A 23,942-nucleotide genomic window follows, 5' to 3' on the forward strand; every position below is an offset into this window, starting at 1 on the left:
TCTGCCACTGAGTTGTGGGTCCTCTTTAAGAAGGGGTCAGCTTAAGGCCACCCTGTGGGAGCTGAATCTGGGGCGGGTGTTTACTTCATCGAGTTCACAGCTCACTCTCTGAACCGCTGTGTCCAGTTTCATGCTTCTGCAAGGCAGATGGAGGAGGAATTAGCAGTGGGCCCATTGCCTCCATGCCCCTCTCGTCAGGGGTGGCTAGTTGGTTTGGTTTTGAGTGGTTTCCTTCCATCCTGCCCACTTGCCATTATATATATGTTAGAGAATGTACCTTGGAGTGGAGACCTTCCCCTGTCTCTCCAAGCAGAGTCAGAAGGCTGCCCAGGCCACTTATCTCTCCTCATTTGCATTCCCTGCCTGCTTCTTATCAGACCAAGACATCTGCTCGGATTTCTGATCCACTCCAAACCCTGCTCCTGTCCAGGAAATTACAAAGGGGGGGGGGCTCCAGGAGTCATGAGTCAGGAACACCACTTGCTTCAAGCAGAAAATGGGACACACACACAAATATTTGAGCTCTCTCCACAAGAAACCAGTAATTCCCAGCACTGTGTTGCATCCTATCGATTCTGGAAACTGCCTTCTCAAGCTGGTGGTGCCAATTTTTATTTTTATTTTTGACCTAAAGAAAACATGCAACGCTTTACACATGCCCAGTGGCCTTCCAGCTAGAAAAACAGCAGCTTTGGAGCATTAGGGAGCTGTCTGGTTTATTTCTGCAGGTCTATTTAAACCACTTCATGGACAAAAGCTTTTTTTTAAAAAAAAGGTTCTGGGAAACTAAAAGCAATAAAACAATTTCTGCAACTGGGGTCTAAAACTGCCCACCTACAACAGCTGCTGTCTAACCCAAGATCCTGGACAGAGAGCAGGCACAGAGTGGCCCACCCAGATCCCCCCACCCCCCAGAAAGCCCCCAAACAGGATCTGAGCACAAGAGCCCTCTCCCCTCCTGCGGTTTCCAGCAACTGGGATTCAGAAGCATCACTGCCCTGAACTGTGGAGGCAGAGCAGAATCTCTGACAGAGAATATACTATTTAACAGGGGGTGCCAGTGGCTGTACCTGCCCCCCCTTGCACCCAGCTCCAGTGAGTGCCTTGCGCAACTATGCATTCTGACATTGCTAGGTTATTGCCTCCTCATAGTGGTTCTCCTGGTGCAAACGCCTTTCCCCACCGTGATAAATGGAGCGCAGCGTCTTCAAGGCTGTATGGCGTACGCAAAGCATAGGCTGGCATGTTCATTAGCAGGAGGGGGAAGTGTGTGCTCCAGTTCTGATATAATTATTATGGGGAAGCGTGTGCAGTTACGTAGCGGCTGCAGTTTCCATCTGTGTTTCTCTCTTTCTCTCTTTTTTTTTTTTAAAAAAGCCCAGCAGAGAATGAATGATGTTTAACCAGAGTGCATTCTGCCCTCATTACAGGAAGCACAGTTAAACTTTTTAGTAGCTGCACAGGTGGAAATTCAGCCAGGCAAACTGGCTTTCTTTTTAAAATAATAATAATAATGGCAGTATAGTGGGGCTCAGATCTGCGTGTGCCATAAGCGGAGGGAAGGCGGGCTGTGGGCTGGCCCTCCAGAGGTTGCTGGAATTATAATAGAGGAAAGGGCTGTTGGTGGCTACTAGCCAGGGTGGCTATGCTCTGCCCAGAGGCAGCAATGCTCTGAATAAAAACTTCTGGAAACTGCAGGAGGGGAGAGGGCTCTTGGACTCGGGTCCAGCTTGCTGTTTTCCTATGGGGGCATCTGAGTGGCCACTGTGAGAAGAGGATGCTGGACTAGATGGGCCACTGGCCTCATCCTGCAGACTCTTCTTATGTTCTCATGTCCTTAGAATCATAGAATCATAGAGTTGGAAGAGACCACAAGGGCCATCCAGTCCAACCCCCTGCCAAGCAGTAAACACCATCAAAGCATTCTTGACATACGGCTGTCAAGCCTCTGCTTAAAGACCTCCAAAGAAGGAGACTCCAATATACTCCTTGGCAGCAAATTCCACTGTCGAACAGCTCTTACTGTCAGGAAGTTCTTCCTGATGTTGAGGTGGAATCTTCTTTCTTGAAGTTTGAATCCATTGCTCCGTGTCCACTTCTCTGGCGCAGCAGAAAACAATCTTTCTCCCTCCTCCATATGACATCCTTTCATATATTTGAACATGGCTATCATATCACCCCTTAACCTTCTCTTCTAGCATCATCCTTGACCACCGGCTATACTGGCTGATGGGGAGTTGGGAGTCCACAGACACCTGGAGAACCACATGTGGGCCACATGTTCCCCTGTTTTAAAGGGAAAGTGGCCCAGATTTTCCCCAGACTTGACAGCCCTTAGAAAACATCATTTCAGGTTCCAGTCTTTCCCACAAAGATTCACATTTGTAGCACTTGTCAAAAATATTTCAAGTTTACAGCACAAAAGTATTAAAGTTTAAAAACATCTGTTGGCTTGGGTTTTGTTTTTTTTTTATGCTGCCTCGCGGCAGGAGGTTTTCCCCAGGAAAAATCTGAGTGATTTAGGAAGCAGCTGGTAGCCTTATGTGGCTAGTCGGTAGCACATTGGGGAGACGGGTGTGCTCTGCCTGTCCTTTCTAAATGGCAGGTTGCCAGGCAATTTCCAAGACGCCCTATGATGGGATGTAGGCAGGCAAACTGCTGTTTCAGTATTTGCACATGGTGGCAAATCTGATGTCTGGATCCCACCCTCCGTGAGAAATTGAGAGGGTGGGTGTATGTGGCCGTTTCCCAAAATTTGCATGGCTTTTGAAACAAATAAACGGGAGATCCTTCTCAAATTCCAGATGAAGATGAAATAGCTACATTGAAAAACACACAAACTTATCGCTGGGAAGGGGGAAATGGAGGAGCTGAACTTTTTCTTTCTTTAGGGAGAGGTTTGTACATCTGATTAAAGCAGTGGTTCCCAGGCTGTTTCCTGACCACCGCCCCCCTAAACACATCTCCAGTGCCCCCTACCTTATAAAAACCATTATTCAGAAAAGCTGTTTGCACGACCCACTAAGGAAGATAATAACACAGTGAAATTCAAAACAGTAAAGATTGATTGCACAGTTACTCAAAATCCAATTAAAACTATTTAGTTTAGCTAATTCAGCAGAACTGCTGAACTTGATCCAGCGGTGCCAGATGTTGCATGAAAAACATTTTTACGCATTCTTACTAACGAAAACATACGGGTGAAGGAAGTTTATAGCACGAAACGGTAGCCGAGCACGCACAAACCTTCACCTACCACAGATGTAAGATAACTAAGTTATAACGATATAGATTGCTATTGCCAATCATTGGCTGTCTTGTGACTTGTGACAACTCACGAGTGGTAAAGGCAAGCAAACATTACCAAAGGAAGTAGTTTTGAAAGCGATAAGAGCAGTAGACTTTGGGAACCTCTGGATTAAAGTGGATGGGTGTGTATTTGTGTTTTGTTCCTTTTAAAATTCACAAGAGCAACTCACAGCTTGGGGTGAATTTTGCCTGGTTCCCGTCAAAAAGATTTGCATAGCTGCAAGTTATTGCTAAAGCAAGAATTTGCCTGTGGGTCCACCCTCCCCATCCTGTTTCTGGTGACCTTTTGCCATCCTCTTGCACAGAGAGAAAGAAAGAGGGGAGGGGGCTAGTCATCTGCCCACCATATGCTTGCTCTCTCTTTTACGACCCGGGGGGGGGGGAGATACCAAAAGAGTGACCTTGCATGCTGGAAAAATCCAACATTTGGACTTCCTAAAAAGCAAAACGTGCTGGGCTGCCTCTCCTGTGCCCCGATCTGAGTGGCAAGGGAAGGAGGGACGCTGGCTTTGCCCAGAGGCACTCTGAGCCCCTACGAAGGAGAATAAATTTGGGGGCTTGGCTGGAAACGGTGAAGTGGTCGGGACTGTTCACTGGGTGGGATACGCAGGAAGGAAATTCCTAGCTGAGCAGAGAGCAGAGTTTGGTTTGAATCTGCAATGGAGAGCTGTGTGGGGAACCTCTGGATGTTGTTAGACTGGACTCCACTCCAGACTCCAGCAACACCTGGGAGGCCATTCAGGGCGCAAGGGAGCCTAGGGTCACCTCTGCCTTCCAGATGTTGGTAGCCTTGACCTCCTCCCATCCCTGATCATTGGCCCTGCTGGCTGCTGGGGATGACGGGTCCTGGGGGTCCTGCAAGAGCTTCCCCATACCTGAAATAAAGCTAGGAAGCATCATCCCGCTCATTTCATCATTACTGCAGCCCCTACCAGGCAGGCAAAAGTCTCTCTGGCCTGGTTTGCACCATACATTAAAGCACTCTGATGCCACTTTAAACAGTCATGGCTTCCCCTAAAGAATCCTGGGAGCTGTAGTCTATTCAGGCTGCTGAGAGTTGGCAGGAGAGCCCTATTCGCCCCTCACACAGCTACAATTCCTGGAGCTCCCTGTGGAAAGGGATTGATTGTTAAACCACTCTGTGAACTGTAGCTCTTTGTGGGGAAATAGGGGGTCTCCTACTAGCAATGCTCAGCACCCTTCACAGACTACACTTCCCAGGACTCTTTGGGGGAAGCCAAGCCTACTTAAAGTGGCATCATCGTGCTTTAAAGATATGGTGTGTTTCTTTCTTTCTTTCTTTTACTTCTTTGCAATCCCCTTCCTGGTTTTTGTGGCACGAGCTTTCCTCCGCACGAGCCCATCATGTGCAAGCTGCTAATGGCTTCTGAATGCTTTGACAGGGGCTTTAGTGCAGCATCTGTGAGCTTCTCCGCACAGCCCTTCCTTTTTGCCGTGGGTCATAAGAAAACCTGTTTTTAAAATAAATTAATTAATTAAAAAGGAGACAAAAGGCCTCTTTACTTTCCCCAGCTGTGTGACACACAGAACTGCCCTCCGAGTTCAGTGTTTGAAACGGGGGGGGGGGGCAGCTGCTTTTTATAGGCACACCTGAAGGCAGGGGTGGGGAACCTGGAGGGCTGCCCAGGTGCGGTCAGGCACCAACTCCCATGTTATAAGAAAAAACTGCTTCTTTTCCCTTATGGGGTACCTAAAATATAGATTCCTTTTGTAGGTTCTCTATCGGTAGGGGGAAACAACAGAGGCCAGCCAGAGAATATTGAGATGCAAAACATCCCAGGAGCCAGTATGGCCCAATGGGTCAAGTATGCCGATGGGCATTAGAAGTGGAGCCTGCCACGCTCCAGGTATCCAGGTCCCATAATTGTTGACCATGCTGAGGTGTCCGCCCCCCCCCCCAATCCCTGCTCTAAAAGACATTCCCCGCCTCTCTCAATAGGGGACGCCTCTTCTTAAGCAGAGACATCTCTCCATCTCTCACAGGCACCACAAAATGCCATTTCTTAGAGCAGGACATGAAACTCAGATGTTGCTCAACATCTGTCCGGGGCCCAGCTGGGAGCTGGAGTCCAGCAACAAGCATGAGACTCATAATCTCAGCGTTGTGGGTTCAAGCCGCACGTTGGGCAAAATATTCCTGCATTGCAGGGGGTCCTCGTGGTACCTTCCAACTCTACAATTCTATTTTCTGTGTTCTCTCCATGACGCCTGGAGGACCCTACCTTTCCTGCTTTTCCTGCTTGGAGGATGGATGGCGGCTAACAGATTGAGATTGAATCCTGACAAGACAGAAGTACTGTTTGTGGGGGACAGGAGGCGGGCGGGTGTGGAGGACTCTCTGGTCCTGAATGGGGTAACTGTGCCCCTGAAAGACCAGGTGCGCAGCCTGGGAGTCATTTTAGACTCACAGCTGTCCATGGAGGCACAGGTCAACTCCGTGTCCAGGGCAGCTGTTTATCAGCTCCATCTGGTACGCAGGCTGAGTCCCTACCTGCCCACTGACTGTCTCTCCAGAGTGGTGCATGCTCTAGTTATCTCTCGCTTGGACTACTGCAATGTGCTCTACGTGGGGCTACCTTTGAAGGTGACCCGGAAACTACAACTAATCCAGAATGCGGCAGCTAGACTGGTGACTGGGAGCGGCCGCCGAGATCACATAACACCGGTCCTAAAAGACCTACATTGGCTCCCAGTACGTTTCCGAGCACAATTCAAAGTGTTGGTGTTGACCTTTAAAGCCCTAAACGGCCTCGGTCCGGTATACCTGAAGGAGCGTCTCCACCCCCATCGTTCTGCCCGGACACTGAGGTCCAGCTCCGAGGGCCTTCTGGCGGTTCCCTCATTACGAGAAGCCAAGTTACAGGGAACCAGGCAGAGGGCCTTCTCGGTAGTGGCACCCACCCTGTGGAATGCCCTCCCACTAGAGGTCAAAGAGAACAATTACCAGACCTTTAGAAGGCATCTCAAGGCAGCCCTGTTTAGGGAAGCTTTTAATGTTTGATGGATTTCTGTATTTTAGAATGTCTGTTTTTTTGGAAGCCACCCAGAGTGGCTGGGGGAACCCGGCCAGATGGGCGGGGTATAAATAATAAATTATTATTATTATTATTATTTTCTCCTAAAAGGAGAGGGCGACTAGCCATGATGGCGCTGCTCTGCCTTCATGGTGGGAGGCGGCAATGCTTTGGAATGCCAGTTGAGGGAAAGCACAGGAGGGGAGAGTGGCTCTTGCACCCAGGTCCTGCTTGAGTGTTTCCCGTGGTCATTGGTTGGCTGCTGTGAGAACAAGAGGCCGGAGGGCCTGAAGGCAAGAACTACAACCAGAAGGTAGACAGTGGGAGATTCAGGGCAGACAGCATAAGGAAGCTGCCATACTGAGTTAGACCGTTCGTCTGCCTAGCTCAGCATTGCCTACACTGACTGGCAGCAGTGGCAGCTCTCCAAGGTGTCAGGCAGGGGGGTCTCTCCCAGCTGCACCAGCAGATGCTGCCAGGGAGGGATTGAAACCTCAGACTTTCTGCATGCAAAGCGGGTGTTCTGTCACAGAGCTAAAGCCTTTTGTTACAGGAAGGTGCCTAGGCAGAGTGTACATGGCCATATGGAATTCGCTGCCTGCAACCTTTGGCGAAGGGCCCCAGCTTGATGGCAGAGCGTTCACATTGCATACAGAAAGTCACAACTCAAGCATCCCATCTAACCTTTGCTTTAAAATCTCCCAAGGAAGGAGAATCCACCACTTCTCAAGGGAGACGGTTCCACTTTGAACAGCCCTTACTGTCAGAAAGTTTTTCCTGATGGTTAGTTGGCCTCTTCTTTCCTATAACTCGGAAGCCATGGGTTTGAGTCCTACCCTCCGGAACTGGAGAAAACACGCTGGTTTGCTCTTCCATCTGACAGCCCTTGAGATATTTGAAGATGGCCATCATATCTCCTCTCAGTCCCCTCTTTCCAGGCTAAACATACTCAGCAACTTCAGCTGTTCCTCATCAGGCTTGGTTTCCAGACGTCAACGTATATTGGCCTCCTCTATAGGGGGGCGGGCGGAGTGCACTACCTTGGGATGCTTTTAAAAGTGGATGGGGAGAGAGAGAGAGAGAGGGACAAACGCATGGAGGTGAAGGCTATCAAAGGCTTTAAGGCACAGCGCCTCTGCACCCTAGCCATGCTTGCGGACTTGCCAGAGGAAGGCGGTTGCCAACTGCGGGGAAGAGCGCGACGCAACCGGGCTGCCCCCCTCTGCCCTCCGTCTGACGGGAGGGGGAGGCGACCGGACGCCCCCGCCGCAGGCATCGGCCCCAAAGCCGCGTGGCTGAGCTGCTGCTGCTGCTGCCGCCGCCTTGGAGAACCACGGAGACGCAAGGCGCGCCCGGGCCGGCCTTTGGTGCTGGGGCAGCGCCTGCCTCTCCTCGTGGCCGGCGAAGGGACGCCCGCGTGCCCCGCCCCTGGGCCGGCCCAGAGGCGAAGTTGGGCCGGCTCGCCCTTGCGCACTGCGCGGCGTGCCGGCTTGGGGAGGCCAGGAGGGCGGGCGCTCCTCGGACACGCCAGAAGCCGCTGCCGGCGCCGGAGCGCAAGCAGCTCGCTCGCCTCCTGCCTGCGCTGCCCGCCAGCCGCGCTCCTCTCCTCCCCGGCGTGCGCCCTGGTGCCTCGCGCCTCGCCCATGCTCCGCGCTCTCCGGCGGGGACCCCGCAGCCCCCCATGACCCTGAGCGGGCTCCGGCGGAGACAGCAAGGCGGCGGGGGCCAAGGAGGAGCAGGCGGCAGCGGCCGACCCCCTTCCGCCGCCCCGGCCTGCCCTCTCTGCCGCCGCCGCCGCCGGCCCCCCAAGATGATCCCCTACTTCTCCGACGACGCCGTCATCTCCCAGAACGCCATCAACCAGCTGTGAGTACCGCCGCCGCTTCTCTCTAACCCCCACCCCCAGTTAATAGGGAGGAGGTTAGCAGGATGGTTGGGCACCCCTTTCCCAAACGTACATATTGGATCATTTCCTCCTTTTTCTAGACACAGATTGAGACTCTTACATTCTCTCTCTCTCGCCCCCCCCCTCCACCCCGCAACACACTTTTCTCGTCCCCTTGCCAGCACCAGCGGTAGCTCCGCGTACTGCAACGCAGAAACCGTTTGATTTCTCTGCCCCCCCCCCCCCGCCAATCGCTCTTTTCCTCCCTTCTTCCTCTCCTTTCTTAGCTGCCAATTTTTTAGGAAGTCATCTCGGGTAAAGCGAAGAGTCAAAGGAGGAGAGTCTGGGCGGGCGAGTCGAAACTCGTTGCTTATTTCGGATATATTTCTCCCATTCCTGTTGGGGGCGCGGGGCAGAGTAGATAGAGGAAACGGGGGTCTAATCCGTTGTGACGCCGTTCCTGCCCCAAAGAACATCCGTGCGCGCTGAGGGGTAGGTGGGTGGGTGGGTGTGCGAGCGCGTGCGCAGAAAATGAGAGGAAAATGGGGTTTAGGTCGGAAGTTAACTTAGGGAGCTCAGCAAGCCGTGTTTGCCCGGACCTGCCCTCTCCAACTGTTGCCCTCCAGATGTTTCAGACTACTACAGCTCTGCGCTGGCTGGCCGGAGTTGCAGGCTGGAACATCTGGAGGGCTCCCAGGTTAGCAAATTTTGGAGGAATTGTACTATGCGAGAGGGAAGACGTGCAAGGGGCAGCTTCGAGCGAATCTTGGCTCCAAGCTTTGTGGCGGTTTGAGTTGTCGGTCTGTGCGCTTTTGCTTCAGAGTAAATCTCAAGTACAGTATAGGAATGGGCTTCAGCCACCCAACAAACGGTGCAGGGCTGCAGCCTGTGGCTGCACAGGTCTATGCTGGCAGCCCCTTCTGATACCCTGTCCTTACTGGGGGATTATTGCTGCAGAAGTGTGCGTGGGAGTGAAAGATGGGGGGGCCTCCACCCCAGCCCCATCACTTTGAAAAGGTGCCTGGGGGTTGTTGTTTCCTCCCCAACAAAGCAGTTAAGAACATAAAGAAGAGCCTATTGGATCAGGCCAAAGGGGGCCCATCCAGACCAGTATCCTGTTCTCACAGTGGCCAACCAGTTGCCCGTAGGAAAGCTACAAGCAGGGCCGGAGCACAGTAGCATTCTCCCCTCCTGGTATTCAGAAGCATTGCTGCCTGCAGCAGCTGTTATAGCAAGTAGGGTTGCTATTGTGAAAATGGGTAAGGGGAACCTTGTATTGTATGCTGTTCTTAGCCCCTTGGAAAATGCCTAGTATAAAAACGTTCACAGTATAAAAGAATAAATATAATAATTGGAATCATAAAATTGTAGAGTTGGAGGGGACCAAAGGGTCATCTAGTCCAACCCCCTGCAATCTTGCAAATTTGAACTCTTGTTTTCAAGTGATTCCCCCCCCTGGTGAGTTCACTGTGCTCTGCTGTCTGTCCTTGAACCCAATTCCAAATACAGTATGCAGGTTTGGAGACAACTTGTGTTCGGCTCTGTCTGCTGTCTTGTTTTTGCACCCTGCTCTTTATTCTTGCGCTGGGGGGAGCATAAACCAGGGGTCAGCAACCTTTTCCAGCTGTGGGCCAGTCCACCATCCCTCAGACCCTGTGGGGGCCCGGACTATATTTTGAAAAAATAATGAACGAATTCCTATGCCCCACAAATAACCCAGAGAGTCATTTTAAATAAAAGGACACATTCTACTCATGTAAAAACAGGCTGATTCCTGGACCGTCTGTGGGCCGGATTGAGAATGCGATTGGGCTGCATCCGGCCCCCGGGCCTTAGGTTGCCTACCCTTGGCATAAACCATCTTTCTTCCCCCCACCCCATTTTTACGCTTGGCTTGATAAAAGGCTCCGTGGTTTTCCTGTTCTGCGGCAAGGCATACGCCCTTCCCCAGAACCTCAGCCTGGTCCTGCTGCTCTTGGCCTCTAGCTCTCTGCTTTCAGGGCTTCCGCTTCTCAGCACCTTCTCAGACTCTTCGGCCCTCTCAGCTTGGGAAGGGGAGGGGGGTCTTCTGCTATCAGAGACGGCTGTCCAGGAATAGCCGCACAAGAAGCCTGTGTCAGCAAATGGAGCTTTTACAGTTGCAGAGGCCTCACAGTCTCCTACCAACAACTGGGCAGTTGCCAGCCTTGGTGGGGGATGGATTTGTAATGCCTTTCCCTCTTCTCTTTCTCCCCCCCCCTCCACTGTCACTGCTCCCTGGTGCAAAAACCCCACTGGTTCACTGGCTTCCTGCCCAGACAAAGCCTTGGTGCTTGGAGCACCAGTTTTTGGAAAGGAAGCAGGGCATGGGAGGTCTGCTTTTGGATGCCACTTGCTGGAAGTTGCAGGTGGAGAGAGTCCTGCTAGAGGGGGGCTCCTCGTTGGGGCATCAGCTTGGCCACCGTGAAAGCAGAAAGCTGAACTTCATAGACACACACACACACACACACACACACACACACACACACACGCTTTGATCTGATCCAGCAGGGCCATTCTGATGCTCCTGTGTGTCGCTTTGCTGCTTCTGACGCTGCTGAGTGCTGGGAACATAGGAAGCGGTCTCAGTCTGAGTCAGATTGCACAGAGTTTGGGGAAGGGCCATAACCACTCATTGGCAGAGCATCTGTTTTGTGTGCAGGTTCAATCCCCAAATGGCATCTCCAGGTAAAGCTGGGAGAGAACGCTTAAGAGATGCTGCCAGTCAGTGAAGGCAAAACTGAGCTAGATGGACCTAATGGTCTGGACTCCGTATATGGCAGCTCCCTGTGATCCTAGGCTCCTAGGACATACTGCTGCCTCTAGTTTCAGACTGGAGAATCTCTGCCTCGGTGTTAGAAACTCAAACCTGTAAGCCAGGTGCTAAATAGCTCCTTAAACCAGGGATACAGTCGGCAAAACAGAACACCCAGTTGCTATTTTGGGGCCAAACAACTCGAAAGTTGTACTTTTCATTAGGACTTTGGGGTTCCTGAACTTCCTTCTGATTGCGCAGATAAAATAGAATGGATGGAATCCCACAGGATGCGTTGCTAGTGTGTGAAAACAGTCAAAATCCAAGGATCCCCAGGCATGCACCTCCAGGTGGTGATGTCGGATGCCATCTTGGCGCTCAAACACCTTCACTTGCTTGCAAGTGGCCGATAGCCAGGTGCAAAATGCGCCCGGTGCCTGGCAAATTTCAAATGCTTCTCTGCCCTAGCTGGAGATTCCGGGGCTTGAACCTGGGAACTTGTGCATGCAAGGCAAGGGTTCTGCCACTGAGCTGTGGCCGTTCCCCATATTACCAAGCATGGGAGGCCAGGGAGCCCCCTCCTGCAGACAGGGGCCTCTTGAGGGTGCCTGGGGTGTGGAAGGAAGGCCAAGAGATGTGTTACCTTCAAATGCAGGTCAGAGAAAGTGTTCTGGGCTGTGTTTCTAGGAGAGCTTTGGGGATCTGCAGGTTCTTATTCGTGGGGTTCTTCGATGACAAGATAAGTGTGGTTGTTTTTAATTTCTAGAGTGCCCTTCGCATGCCTGGGGCTTCACAGAGTGCAAGAGGTCAGGTGGTCCCCTGCCCCAAAGGGGTTACAGTCGAAAGGTCTGACACAATGGAAGTGGCAAAGGGAGGGGGAGGAAGAAGAAGCAGAAGCTGGGATGTAAAACTGAGAAGCAACTGGCTCATGCTTAGCCCACTTTACAGGCTGGGTTCACAGCTGGGCACAGGAATTAAGGGGAAAGCCTTTCTGGAAGCAATTTTTACAGCCACAGAGCATTGGTGGGGCCAGGGCAGCATCCCTTGTGAATGGGTCCCCAAAGGCAGAAATATCAAAAACCTCTGAGTTTGTCTTAGGGTCCCGTCCTTCAAAATCCTGGCAATGTTGTTGATCCCACTGAGAGAGGGGCGGGCTGGTCTCTTATCTGCTTGAATCATAGAATTGTAGAGCTGGAAGGGATCTTGAGGGTCATCTAGCCCAACCCCCTGCGGCAATGCAGGAATTGCAGGTAAGGAAACCCTGACAGATGGCCACCCGGCGACCTATGCTTAAAAACCTCCAGCAAATAAGAGTCCCCTGCCGTCACCAGCTAGAGAGTAAAAATGCACCCAGCAAGCTTCTGCCTCTCACAGGACTTGACTTTCCAGGCTTCTTGCAGGCGAGGGAAGCGTCTAGTGCAGGCATCCCCAAACTGCGGCCCTCTTTTGGCCTACAACTCCCATGATCCCTCGCTAACAGGACCAGTGGTCAGGGATGATGGGAATTGTAGTCCAAAACATCTGGAGGGCCGAAGTTTGGGGATGCCTGGTCTAGTGTGACACAGAAGCTTGCATGCTGCATTTTGCGCACCAGGCGTTTCAGACAAACGGCATCTTTTCACCTGTTCAGGATCCTCATTAGCTTGTGGAGCAACCTCTTAAGATGTGGTAGGGCATACCATACCTTACCAAAAGAATGAGCTTCTGTGCAGTAATGAGTCACTCAGGAACACAAGTTCCCCCCCCCCTTTATCGTTGAAGAATGCGACTTTATTAAAAGTCGCTGTTTGGGATAAATCCAGTGTTTGAAACAGAGATGTGAAAGCTAGGGGCTAAATGGCACCTTAAAGCAAGGTTATGGGCCCAACAACGGAATGTCTAGGCGCACTTTTACAAAGCTGAAAATGAATGAACTGCAGCTAAAATATTTTGTTCATTTTTCACATGGTCTAGTCCTTCCCCCGCCCACCCCCCTAATATTCTTAAGAGGGTCTCATCTCCATTCTTCAGAGAGTAGCTGGAAGTGGGGAGGCAGAAAAAGGTCCTCCTTTCCTTCCACTCTGCAGCTTTAATCTGAAATCTTAGGAGCAGTGCTGCGCCCAGAGCTCAGAAACTACTCACGCTAATTCCCTGTCACAAAATGCTCCTAGAACACCGGGAGTGTCGAGCACTGGATAAATCAAGATTTTATTGTGTGCCAGCAATCTCCCCCCCCCCCCTTACACACTGCCTTCTGCAGAACAGCAGGCTCCGGTCTCTGAATTTGCTACTTCCCCTTTGTTTTTGGGGTGAAGGGCTGGGAGCAGGATGTGGGCATGTGAATTTGCCAGTAACTAGCAGTGGGTATCTATCAGGGGAGATTGCCATGTGTGCGTGTGCGTTTTCGTGTTCTGAGCCCTTTCCTTGAACGCCTGAAGTTTTGTTGCTTAAACAGAACAAAGTTGCCTTCTCAGTTGCCTTCTGCTGAGTCAGACCATTGGGTTCATCTAGCTCAGTACTGCCTGCCCTGACTGGCAGCAGCTCTCCAGGATTTTAGACCAGGTTCTCTCCCACTGAGGTTTGAACCTGGGACCTTCTGCATGCAAAGCTGAGGCTCTGACGCTACAGCTCATCCACTCTTGGAAAAAGCTTGCCTTCTGAGATAATTGCCTAGGAGAAGCAAGTAAAATGCTGCTGGACTCCAAAACCTTAACGGCTTTGATGGGTTTTGTTTTGTTTTACTATCAAGCAGGATATACATTTTACAAAAGGAAAGGAAGGGCAATGTTTGGACATGCATGCTCTTAACAGCCACTGGATTTCCAGCTCTTTCTCACCCCCCCCTTTTTTCCTTATATATCCCTTTTTTATAATGCTTTATTGATTTTAAAAACAAAACAAGTCAACAAAAACAATCCAAAATCGATACATTTCACCAAAAAAGATTTAGATTCATACATAACTGTTTCCAACATGATTTCCAATCACCCCATTGCGGTTCCTAAAGTACATTTTCGACTACACACTTTCCTTTAGCTTTCCTAAGTTGTTTCAGTTGTATTGGTTTTGTAAAATTCTCCTATTTCACGCAGAAGTCAATCCAGGCCTGCCATAGAATTTTAGATTTTTACATTGCTCTTTTAGGTATACTCTGTATATGTCCCACTCGCTATTAAATATTTGATCTGTATCATCTTGGAATCTTGCTGTCATTCTTGCCAACTCTGCATATTCAGACATTTTTTGTCTGCCAATCCAATTTGGATTTCCAGCTCTTCCACTTCCATCTCTTTCTCTGCCACGCCTTTAACCTGTGTGTGCAGGCAGCAGTTCAACAGATGCAGCGTTTCACCATCACTCCGTGCTGGGGGAAAGCTACACATGTTGAATTCCTCCCTGCCCTGTAGCAGTTGAAGAGTTCCCAGGCCCTGTGGAGGAAAAGAAACAAAAGCACACCTGGCAACTCTAGGGCCTCACCCTGAGAACATAGCAACGTAGGAAGCCGTTGTCTCCCAATTCAGGCAATACTGAACTTCAGTATTGTCAATACTGTCTCCTAAAAAATGAATATAAGATTCCAGTCCTCGTGGGATGAACGAAAGAGGAGTATAGGAAGCTGCTTTCTACAGTGCCAGACCAAAATTATCTATCTCAGTATTTTTGCACTGAGCTTCACACAGAATGCAATACCTGGAGATACCATTGGCAAAGGAACCTGCTTTTGCACGCAAGGCAGGTGCTCAGCTCCTGATGTGCAGCCCCAAACATGGAGCAGTGTAGCGCTGAGCCCCCCAGAAAACAGCCCAGTATCAGGTGTGTCTTCAGCCATTACTCCCCTTTTTAATCCTGCTGCAGAAACCCATTACCAGATGAGTTGTAATTACTGTAATCTTCTGTTTATAAGACTAGGTTTTTTTTCTTTTAAAAACATGTTTAAAATTGGGGGTTTCTGGCATCTCACAGACAAGAGCATCTAACAGCCTATTTGAGACCAGGGGTGGTGGTGCCATGGTTAGAGTGTCGGACTAGGTCCTGTGAGACCAGGGTTCAAATCCTCTCCTTGGCCATGAAGCTCACTGGGTAACCTCGGCCCAACCATTGCCCCTCAGCCTAACCTACCTCGCAGGGTGGTTGTGGGGATTAAAGGGGGGAGGGGGAGAACCATGCAAGCCACCTTGATTCCTTCGTCATGCAGTGCATAGTTAAAACTGTGGAACTCCTTCCCACAGTGTTGGACAAATTCATGGAGGAGACGGCTGTCAATGGCTGCTATCCTCAATGGCTCTGCTCTTCCTCCATGTTTGGAGGCAGCAACGCTTCTGAATACCAGTTGCTAGAAACCGCCGGAAGAAAGAGTTGCTCTCGTGCTCGGATCCTGCTTGTGGGTTGCTCACAGACATCTGGTTGTGAGAACGGGATGAGATGGGACATTGGCCTAATCCAGCTGCTCTTCTTAAATGTTTGTATGTACTAGTGGGGTGCCACGGAGCTGAAAAGCGGCCTTTAAGCAAACTGAAATAATTAGAGTGGTACCTTGGTTCTCAAACTTCGTCCGTTCCGGAAGTCCATTCCAAAACCAAGGTGCGTTTTCCCTTGGAAAGTAATGCAAAATGAATTACGGTTATCCATTCCAGACTTTTAAAAACAACCCCTAAAACAGCAATTTAACATGAATTTTACTATCTTAACGAGACCGTTGATCTATAAAATGAAAGCAATAATCAGTGTGCTGTACATTGTATTGTAGATGACAGTATTGTAGATGATAAAAATTAAAATTACTTTTTTTTCTTACCTGCATTGATGATAGTCACTGTTTGGATGGGGGGGCCTTTATCCATTTCCGCAGTTACCCAATCAATCAATCAATGGCTGAACTGGGTTCCACACATAGCAAAAACAAAAGCGCCAAACTTAATGCATTTCAGAAGTCCATTTGACTTCCAAAATGTTCAAAAATCAAGGCACAGCTTCTGATTCGTACAGGTGCCCCAGAAACAATAGCCGACAGCTGCATTGGATGTTCGGCTTCCAAAAAAAGTTTGAAAACCAGAACACTTTCTTCTGGGTTTTCGGAGTTTGAGAACCAAGGCAATTGAGAACCAAGGTGTATTTCTTTATAAACAGTAGCTGTGTACCCCAGCTTAATTTTTAATAATCAAAACCTTTTACAAAAACTAATACATAATACATACTAATTGCATAATTTTTTTAAAAAAAATAAAGCATTTCACCAGCTAACTATTACAGGAAGCATTTGTCTCCATTGTCTGCCTAAGCCTGGCAGCAAAGAAAAGATCTCAGCAAAGGTTCAAAGTTCAGTGTAGGAAGGCGCCTGCCGAATCTCTATTCGTAGAGCGTTCTGTAGGGCTGGGCCAGTGACATTAAAGGCTCGGTTTGGTACTGTGTTGATGCCAAATGAGCCTCACCAATAATACAGCCACTCCTTGATAGACTCCTGCACAACTTCAGAGGTGGGAGGCTGAACTGTGGACCAGGGTATATTGCCTAGAAGATGGTGTGGGTGTCTCTTAAGTTGCAGCGCCTTTGGGAGTCCACGGTATCAGGATCCTGGGGGACCCAGCTTTTTCGTTGGGCGGTTTCCTTGCCTGCAGGATTGCAGAGAGGGGATCTTGCTATTATGGGTGGTGGAATGGAGCAGGATCTGAATCAAGGAGGCATTGCGATAGTAACAGAGCTCTGCCTTCCATGCTTTGTTGAGAATGCCTGCCTTCAGAAGCTGAATGGTGGGAAGTTTGAGACAGACGGAAGGAAGAACTTCTTTGGCCAGCCCATGGTTAATCTCTGGAACTCGCTCCCGCAGGATGTTGCTATGGCCACCAACTTGGAATGGCTTCCAAAAGGGGATGGGGTAAATTAAGGGGGCAGTAAGGCTACCCATGGGACCCAGGTGGCGCTGTGGTTAAACCACTGAGCCTAGGGCTTGCTGATCAGAAGGTTGGCGGTTCGAATCCCTGTGACGGGGTGAGCTCCCGTTGCTTGGTCCCAGCTCCTGCCAACCTAGCAGTTCGAAAGCACGTCAAAATGCAAGTAGATAAATAGGTACCACTACAGTGGGAAGGTAAACGGTGTTTCCGTGTGCCGCTCTGGTTCGTCAGAAGGGGCTTTGTCATGCTGGCCACATGACCTGGAAAGCTGTACGCCGGCTCCCTCGGCCAATAATGCGAGATGAGCGCGCAACCCCAGAGTCGGTCACGACTGGACCTAATGGTCAGGGGTCCCTTTACCTTTACCTTTTAAGGCTACCCATGGCTAGTAGCCACAATGTTCTCCCCTCTGCCTTCCTGGGAATTGCAAGTGGGCAGAGTCTGATATGTTCCAGACGCCGTGTATTCAGGGTTTTAGGAGATATTAAACCTAGACTTAACATATATCGTCATCTTCTTCTTTTTTAAAAATGTGGTTGGTTTTATAGCTACTTCGTAGGCCAGGTTGGCTTCGGTTGGAGGCAGAAGCATCGGAGGGCAGAGGGAGGGAGCTCCGCAGTGTCTCTTCTCTAGCGACTTGGTGAGGTCCTGATAGCGAAGGAACAGGGAGTGCAAATCCCTTGCTTACAGGCACCCAGCGTTTCGGGGGGGGGGACGCGCTCCCATACGTGCAACAGAGAGATTAAAGCTCCTGCGGTTATCAGGAACAGGTTTTGCCGCATCCCCTTCTGAGATTATCAGCTGTGGCCAAGCAGGGCCCTTTTTGCTGGTTTTCGTAGGGATTTAAGTCTTGGCCGTGACTGAGCAAACGTGAGGCAAGGGAGTTTTCTGGTTTTTATCTTTAAAACTACTTGCCATTTTGCTTTTCTCTTGCACACACACACACACACAGAGAGAGAGAGAGAGAGAGAGAGAGAAGTGTGTGTGTGTGTGTGTGTGTGTGTGTGTATTCCTATTGAGACAGATGCATCCCTGCTTAAATTTCTAGGCAGCTTTTCAGCCAAACTAACCTTCAGGATGCCTTTTCTAGAATTGTATAATTGAAAGGGACCTAAAGGGTCATCTTGCCCAACCTCCCCCCCCACTTTTCCAATATTGGTCATCCTCAGGGTAGACCCACTGATATTAATGGACATGATTAACTTAGATCCCTCCATTTCAGTGGGTCTTCTGAGTAAAATTAGTTGTATGCAAACCATTCTGCATTTACACCATGCATTTAAAACATTATGATACCATATTAATACCACTACTACTGCTGCTAATAATTATACTTCTGTCACCCTAAGGTCTAAATGTGGGCCTTTACAACATTAAAACACAATATTAAAATCAGTTTAAAACAACTTACAAAAAATGAGATGGGTCCTAATATACACCTCAAGTGCCAAAAACAGTCATGGCTCCACCCAATGAATTATGGGAGTTGTAGTTTGTTAAGGGAAACAGGGGTCACCTGGCAGTTATTATCAGGCAAACTGCTGTAACTGTTAGGGTGACTTGCTTTCTGAAATGTGTGGCATTTGTGGTCACCTTGATTTGGACGGAGATCCTGAGTTTTGCCTCCACCTCACATCATCTGGGGAAGACGCAGAGAGAGAGAGAGACAGACAGAGAGTGCTTCTGTTGTTTTGCTCCCAGCTGACATGTTAAATTTTTACAACCATCATAAAAAGATTAATGCTTAGCAAGCTTTGCCTGGTCAGAAACCGGTAGTTATCTTCAAATAAGTCCAGATTCCCTTTGGCCTGCTTGTCTGGGTATGGTGTGTGTTTGTCTGTGTCAGCCTTTTAATGGAACAAAATTAAGGGTCCACCCAAAGAGAGGCTTTTTAGGAGCTGAGATGCACCAGTTCACAGCCTAATAAAGAATATGTATTTATTTATTTAGGAAATCTCTGAGGGTAGGGTCCAATAGGATGAAAAACACAACTCATTTATGCAAATCATAATTTTAAAATGGTGCTTGAAATTCCCCAGGCGCCAGGCATGTTTTGCAACTGGTGTGGGTCCAGTTGTGAGCAAGTGAAGATGCCCTGTTGCGAGGTTTGGCGAGTGACATCTGCACCAGCCAGCTGGCCAATCTGTGGAAATGTCTTGTCCGTTTTATTCTGGATTTGATGATGAGACAGTCCGTTGTGGCACCTGTAACCCAGGTTTAAGTGCCATTTGGCGATTAGCTTATATATCTGAGTTTCTAAAACTGTTTAAAAAATAGGCTCCTGTGTAACACACACACACACACACACACAGACACACAAAATTCAGTAAGCCTGCCTAGCCATATAGTAGTCATTTAAAAGTTTTTGCTGATAGTTAATCTGTTTTTAATGGCAAGCTATTTTATGTAGTCTTACAGTTTTGTGGATTTTAGCTGTGTGGTGTGCTATCTATAATTGTACTCAGGGCCGTCTTAAGTATATTTGGTGCTGTGGTGCGACGGATCCCTCCGGCGCCCCCACCCCGTTTCCCAGCGCGGCGGCCGGCCGGAGCTGCACGGGCGGGCGGGCGCAGCGCGGCGGCCGGGGGTGCACCACCCAGCCTGGCCGTAGGGCCGGCCCTGATTTTACTATGCCACTTAGAGAGCCAATTAAGTGGTTTATAAACTTTTCTAAAGAAAATACAGATAACTCACATGGACCAAGTAACGCCAACATGATTAGAACCCAAATCCATAGTAGGCAATCATTAAAAAGAAAGAAAGAAATGTGGTTCTATCCTGCCACGTTTGGGCCTATTGAAATGAATGGACCCAGTTGTGTTAATTGATTTCAGTGAGTCTGCTTTTGAGTAGAACTAACATTCGACACAAGCCACAACTTCCAGGCTACTTGTTGCAAGGATGGATCCTCCAAGTTCCATCGTATCTCAGTATATTAGATGATTTTGGGGGCGGTCCGTCCCATTGGTACCCTGCTTGGGGGGCTGATGGAAGTTGTGGTCTAAAACCTCTGGAGGACACCAGGTTGGCAAAGAACTGCTCTTATTAGTACCCCCACCCACCCACCCACACACATTTTTGTCATGCAAAATCAGCTGTTGGAGAATGCCAGTCATTTGGTGTATACAGTATTTGCTCCCTAGGGTAAGTGTGGTGTGTGACATCGAGGGGGAGAGGGAGGGAGAGAATTTGCCTTGACTTAATTTACTACCTTGAGCAGTTAAAACTAAAAAAATCAAAACAAACCCCAAACCTGCACTCTCCCTCTTCACAGCGCTTGCTCCTTACTAAAATTTCAGGTACACGGTGTGCGTGCTTTGATTTACTTAATACTGGCGAGGTTAATCCTCTCCCATTGCAAGATGCTAAGATCTCACGGGTGTGTTTGAAGATAAGAAGTTGTTTTCTACTTGGGAAGGAGTTTTTGCAGACAAAGGGTGCCAGTGAGGACCTTAACCGTGGGGGCTGCTGGGGAGAGAATCCTGGAGAATTGCGCTGTGAGTGTGTTTGTGTGAAATTGTGTGAAATTCATCAGGAACCTCTCCTGAGCGAAATGGGCCAGTGTGGAAACAGGCTGTGAGACCAGATGAGCTCTATTGGCCTGATCCTGCAAGGCCTTCCTATGTTCTTATGGGGTGAAGCAAAGGGGAAGGACAGGAAGGGAGACTCGGGTCCCTTTGAGCGGCAGAGTGCAATGCCGGCATGACTTTCTGGCCACAATTTTTGTGTTTCCGTGGGCTGAAGCAAACAGTAGCCTCTTGTTCTCTCTGGCATCTGGATGGATGCAAGACTGGGGCAGAGAGTGCACAGCCCACACAGGTCACATGCAGGACAAGAATGTCGGCCTGGGGTAGATTCTAGTGCTCATGAAGGATGCAGAAGGTGTACTTTTAAAGCAGCCTGTTCCTTTGCATTTCTTTGTGAATGCTCCCATCCTGCCAGACTTGGGGGTGGGAATTCTCATCCCTGAGAAGGGTGGCTGGGAAGAGGCCAGGCCAGACAGCAATGACTCTTGCGGAGAAGCAAAGGACACTGGCCCATCTCTGCCTTTGCCAACCTGATTCTCCGTACTACAGCTTCCATCTGGCTGGGACTGATGAGAGTTGTAGTCCCAAGCAGCTGAAGGGAACCAGGCTGGCAAAGACTTATTTATTTGAAAGCCCTTGGCAATGCTTGTTGCGTCCTCAGAAAAACCTGGCAGTGTTAATACAATACCGGTAGTAATTCTCAAAACTGTAGAGCCGTGTGAAGTAGGCTGTTCCTAACCCCCACCCTGGGTGTGCCCACCTTGCAGGAGAGGTTGCTCGCTGCATCTGCACAGTGCCCCCCCCCTCAGCCAGGCTCCGTCTTCAGGGCTGGCAGCTCTGCCTTGGCTCCAATGGGAGCTCGGTGTGGAATCGGCGAAGCTACCTGTCGCATCTCTGAGTGAGTTGCCGAGTGTAACTGTTCTGTTCCCAAGGGGGAGGCACCCATAGTAGTAGTAATAATAATAATAATAATAATATATTATTTATACCCCGCCCATCTGGCTGGGTTTCCCCAGCCACTCTGTGCAGCTTTCAACAAATTATTATAAATACAATAAAACATCACACATTAAAAACCTCCCAATACAGGGCTGCCTTCAGATGTCTTCTAAAAGTCAGATAGTTGCTTATTTCCTTGACATCTGATGGGAGGGCGTTCCACAGGGCGGGCGCCACTACCAAGAAGGCCCTCTGCCTGCTTCCCTGTAGCTTCACTGGCACTGAGGGCAAGCCGCTTCCATCTCTGGCTCTCACCTGCCTGGTGCTGATCTTTGTCTCTCTCTCTCTCACACACACACCCCTTTGCCTGCCCCAGAGACCTATGTATCTTCTCCTTGCCCTACTGCCACTTCCTGCCACCACACCTTCCTGCCCTTCTGAACTGTGGCAGGACCCATTGGTTGCACTCTGGTGCTCTTTCGGGTCTGCCTCCTGGAGATCGATGCAGGGGGTGTTGAGCAATCATTTCTCTGTTAATATTAAATCTGGCAAGTTTTTCCCCCAGCCTTTCCCCATTCCCTTCTTCCCCACCCCCTACTGTTTTCTGTCCTGCAAAGATGCGTCTTAAAATTGCACAGAAATGTTCCCCTCTCAGAGGAGAGCAAGAACTGTATTCTACACACACACACACACACCATCAAACTGTGAACGAAGCAATTTCACCCTGGCCTTGGACGGATTACAAAACCATAAGGAGAGCCTGCTGGATCAGGCCAGTGCCCCATCGAGTCCAGCATCGTGTTCTCACAGTGGCCAACTAGATGCCTGTGGAAGCCTGCAAGCAGGATCAGAGGCAGAGCTTAGTAGCCATCCATAGCCCTCCTCCATGAATTTGTCTCTCTTAAAGCCATCTAAGTCAAAAGCCATCACCTAGATGGGATCCTGTGGGAGCGAGTTCCCCAGGGCAGGGTTTTTGTTTTGTTTTGTTTTTGTTTCATGTTGCCCACCCCTTTTGCTGAATGTTTAGTTTCAAGCGGACTAGAAACTTGACCGTGTGTGTTAAGGAAGGAAACCCGACGGTTGTTTCCAAGGAAGCGTAACTCTGCTTGTAATTTTACTGGCGTCAGCCGCCCTGAGCCCGGATTTGACTGAGGAGGGCGGGGTATAAATAAAAATTTAATATTATTATTTATTATTACGCCGGCTCAGGTGCGTGTTGTGGGGGGGGGGCGATTGGCTGTGGCTTTGCATGCCGGATCTCAGCCCCTTGGTCCTTGCTCCGTTCTGGCCACTGCCTCGGTTTGGAGGACTTCAGAACCATTTGCCCTTCCCCCTTATAGGACGGTGCCCCTGGCTTGTGTAACCACACACTCCGGCTTAAAATCTGGTCTTCCTTCCCCCTCTTATGTAAGGCGGCCCATTCTATTCTCGGCCTCCACCTGTGGGTCTGAGCTGGCGGGCCGGCCTTGGCTCTGCCCTCGCCTTGTTGCCTTCCCCCCCGTTGCCACAACACGGCCCGTCTCCTGTTTGCTCAGCGCTGCATTTTTGCATGGGCCGCAGCTCTGCCTGAACGATTTGGAGCGGGCTTGGATGGCTGCCAGGGTGGTGGTGGTCTCAAGCGGCATAGAAGCTGCGGGAATCTCTGTGTGGGGTGTCAGATTCTCCCTGCGGGAAGAAAGTGGGTGGTTGTGTGGCCCACACTGCATTTATTTATACATTTCTCACATTTTACATACCACCTTTTCTTTTCCTGCAAGGACCTGAATGCGACCTGTACGTGTTTCTCCCTCCTCTCCTTTTTATCCTCACTGCAACCCTGTGGTGTAGGCTAGACTGAGAGAGGCAACGAAGGGCCCAAGTCCAGCCAGTGAGCTTCCTGCCTCTGTGTGGGATTTGAATCCTGAACTCCCAGGACCTACCTAGTCTGATACTCTAACCCAGGGGTTCCCAAATGTTCTTGGTCCACCCCCCACCCCCGGTTCCTTAAATGCCTCCCCAGTGCCACCTTCCCTATAAAAAGCATTATTGAGAACAGTGGTTTGCACAACCCACAAAGGAAGAGAATAACACAATAAAATTCAAAACAGTAACTATTTTGATTGCACATTTATTCAGAGCCCAGTTAAAACTATTTAGTTAAATTAATTCAGCAGAACTGCTGAACTTGGTCCAGTGATGCTTCAGATGTTGCATGGAAAGCTGTTTTCTGCATTCTGACTAATGAAAACGGAAGAGTTAAGGAAGTTTATAGCATAAAAAACAACCCTGCAAGGTAGCTTAGGCCAAGAAAGGCAGTGACTGGGCCAAGGTTACCCAGTGAGCTTCACGGCCCGGTTGGGATTTGAACCCCAGTCCCCCCATGTCCCAGTCCAACACTAACCACTACACCATGCCCCACTTTGCAGGCTAGAGCCAATTCCCGTTGCCTAATCCCTTTTCAGTGGCCATTGCCCCTGCCTGCGTTCCTCTTCCCTGTTTTCTCTTTCCTCCATGGTTCCCAGGGTGTCTTGGTCGAGCGCCAGGGCAGCTCCGGCCATTGTGAAACTCTGCAGGGCAGTCTGCACCCCGACAATGAGGCCTCCTCAGAGACACTTCCGCTGGTGGTTC

General features: G+C 49.7%; 1 protein-coding gene across 1 annotated transcript in view; it reads left to right on the forward strand.

The window, feature by feature from the left end:
* Positions 1-7,790: 7,790 nt before the first annotated feature.
* SSH2 (slingshot protein phosphatase 2) overlaps positions 7,791-23,942 on the forward strand; it is a 74,268-nt gene continuing 58,116 nt past the window's right edge. The window contains exon 1 of the mRNA XM_088657986.1: positions 7,791-8,210. Coding sequence (XP_088514112.1) covers positions 8,026-8,210 — 185 coding nt within the window. The 5' untranslated portion in view covers positions 7,791-8,025. The remainder of the gene's footprint in view (positions 8,211-23,942) is intronic.

This window comes from Zootoca vivipara, chromosome 14 (assembly GCF_965207765.1).
Source record: "Zootoca vivipara chromosome 14, rZooViv2.hap1.1, whole genome shotgun sequence".
In the NCBI taxonomy this organism is placed as follows: domain Eukaryota; kingdom Metazoa; phylum Chordata; class Lepidosauria; order Squamata; family Lacertidae; genus Zootoca; species Zootoca vivipara.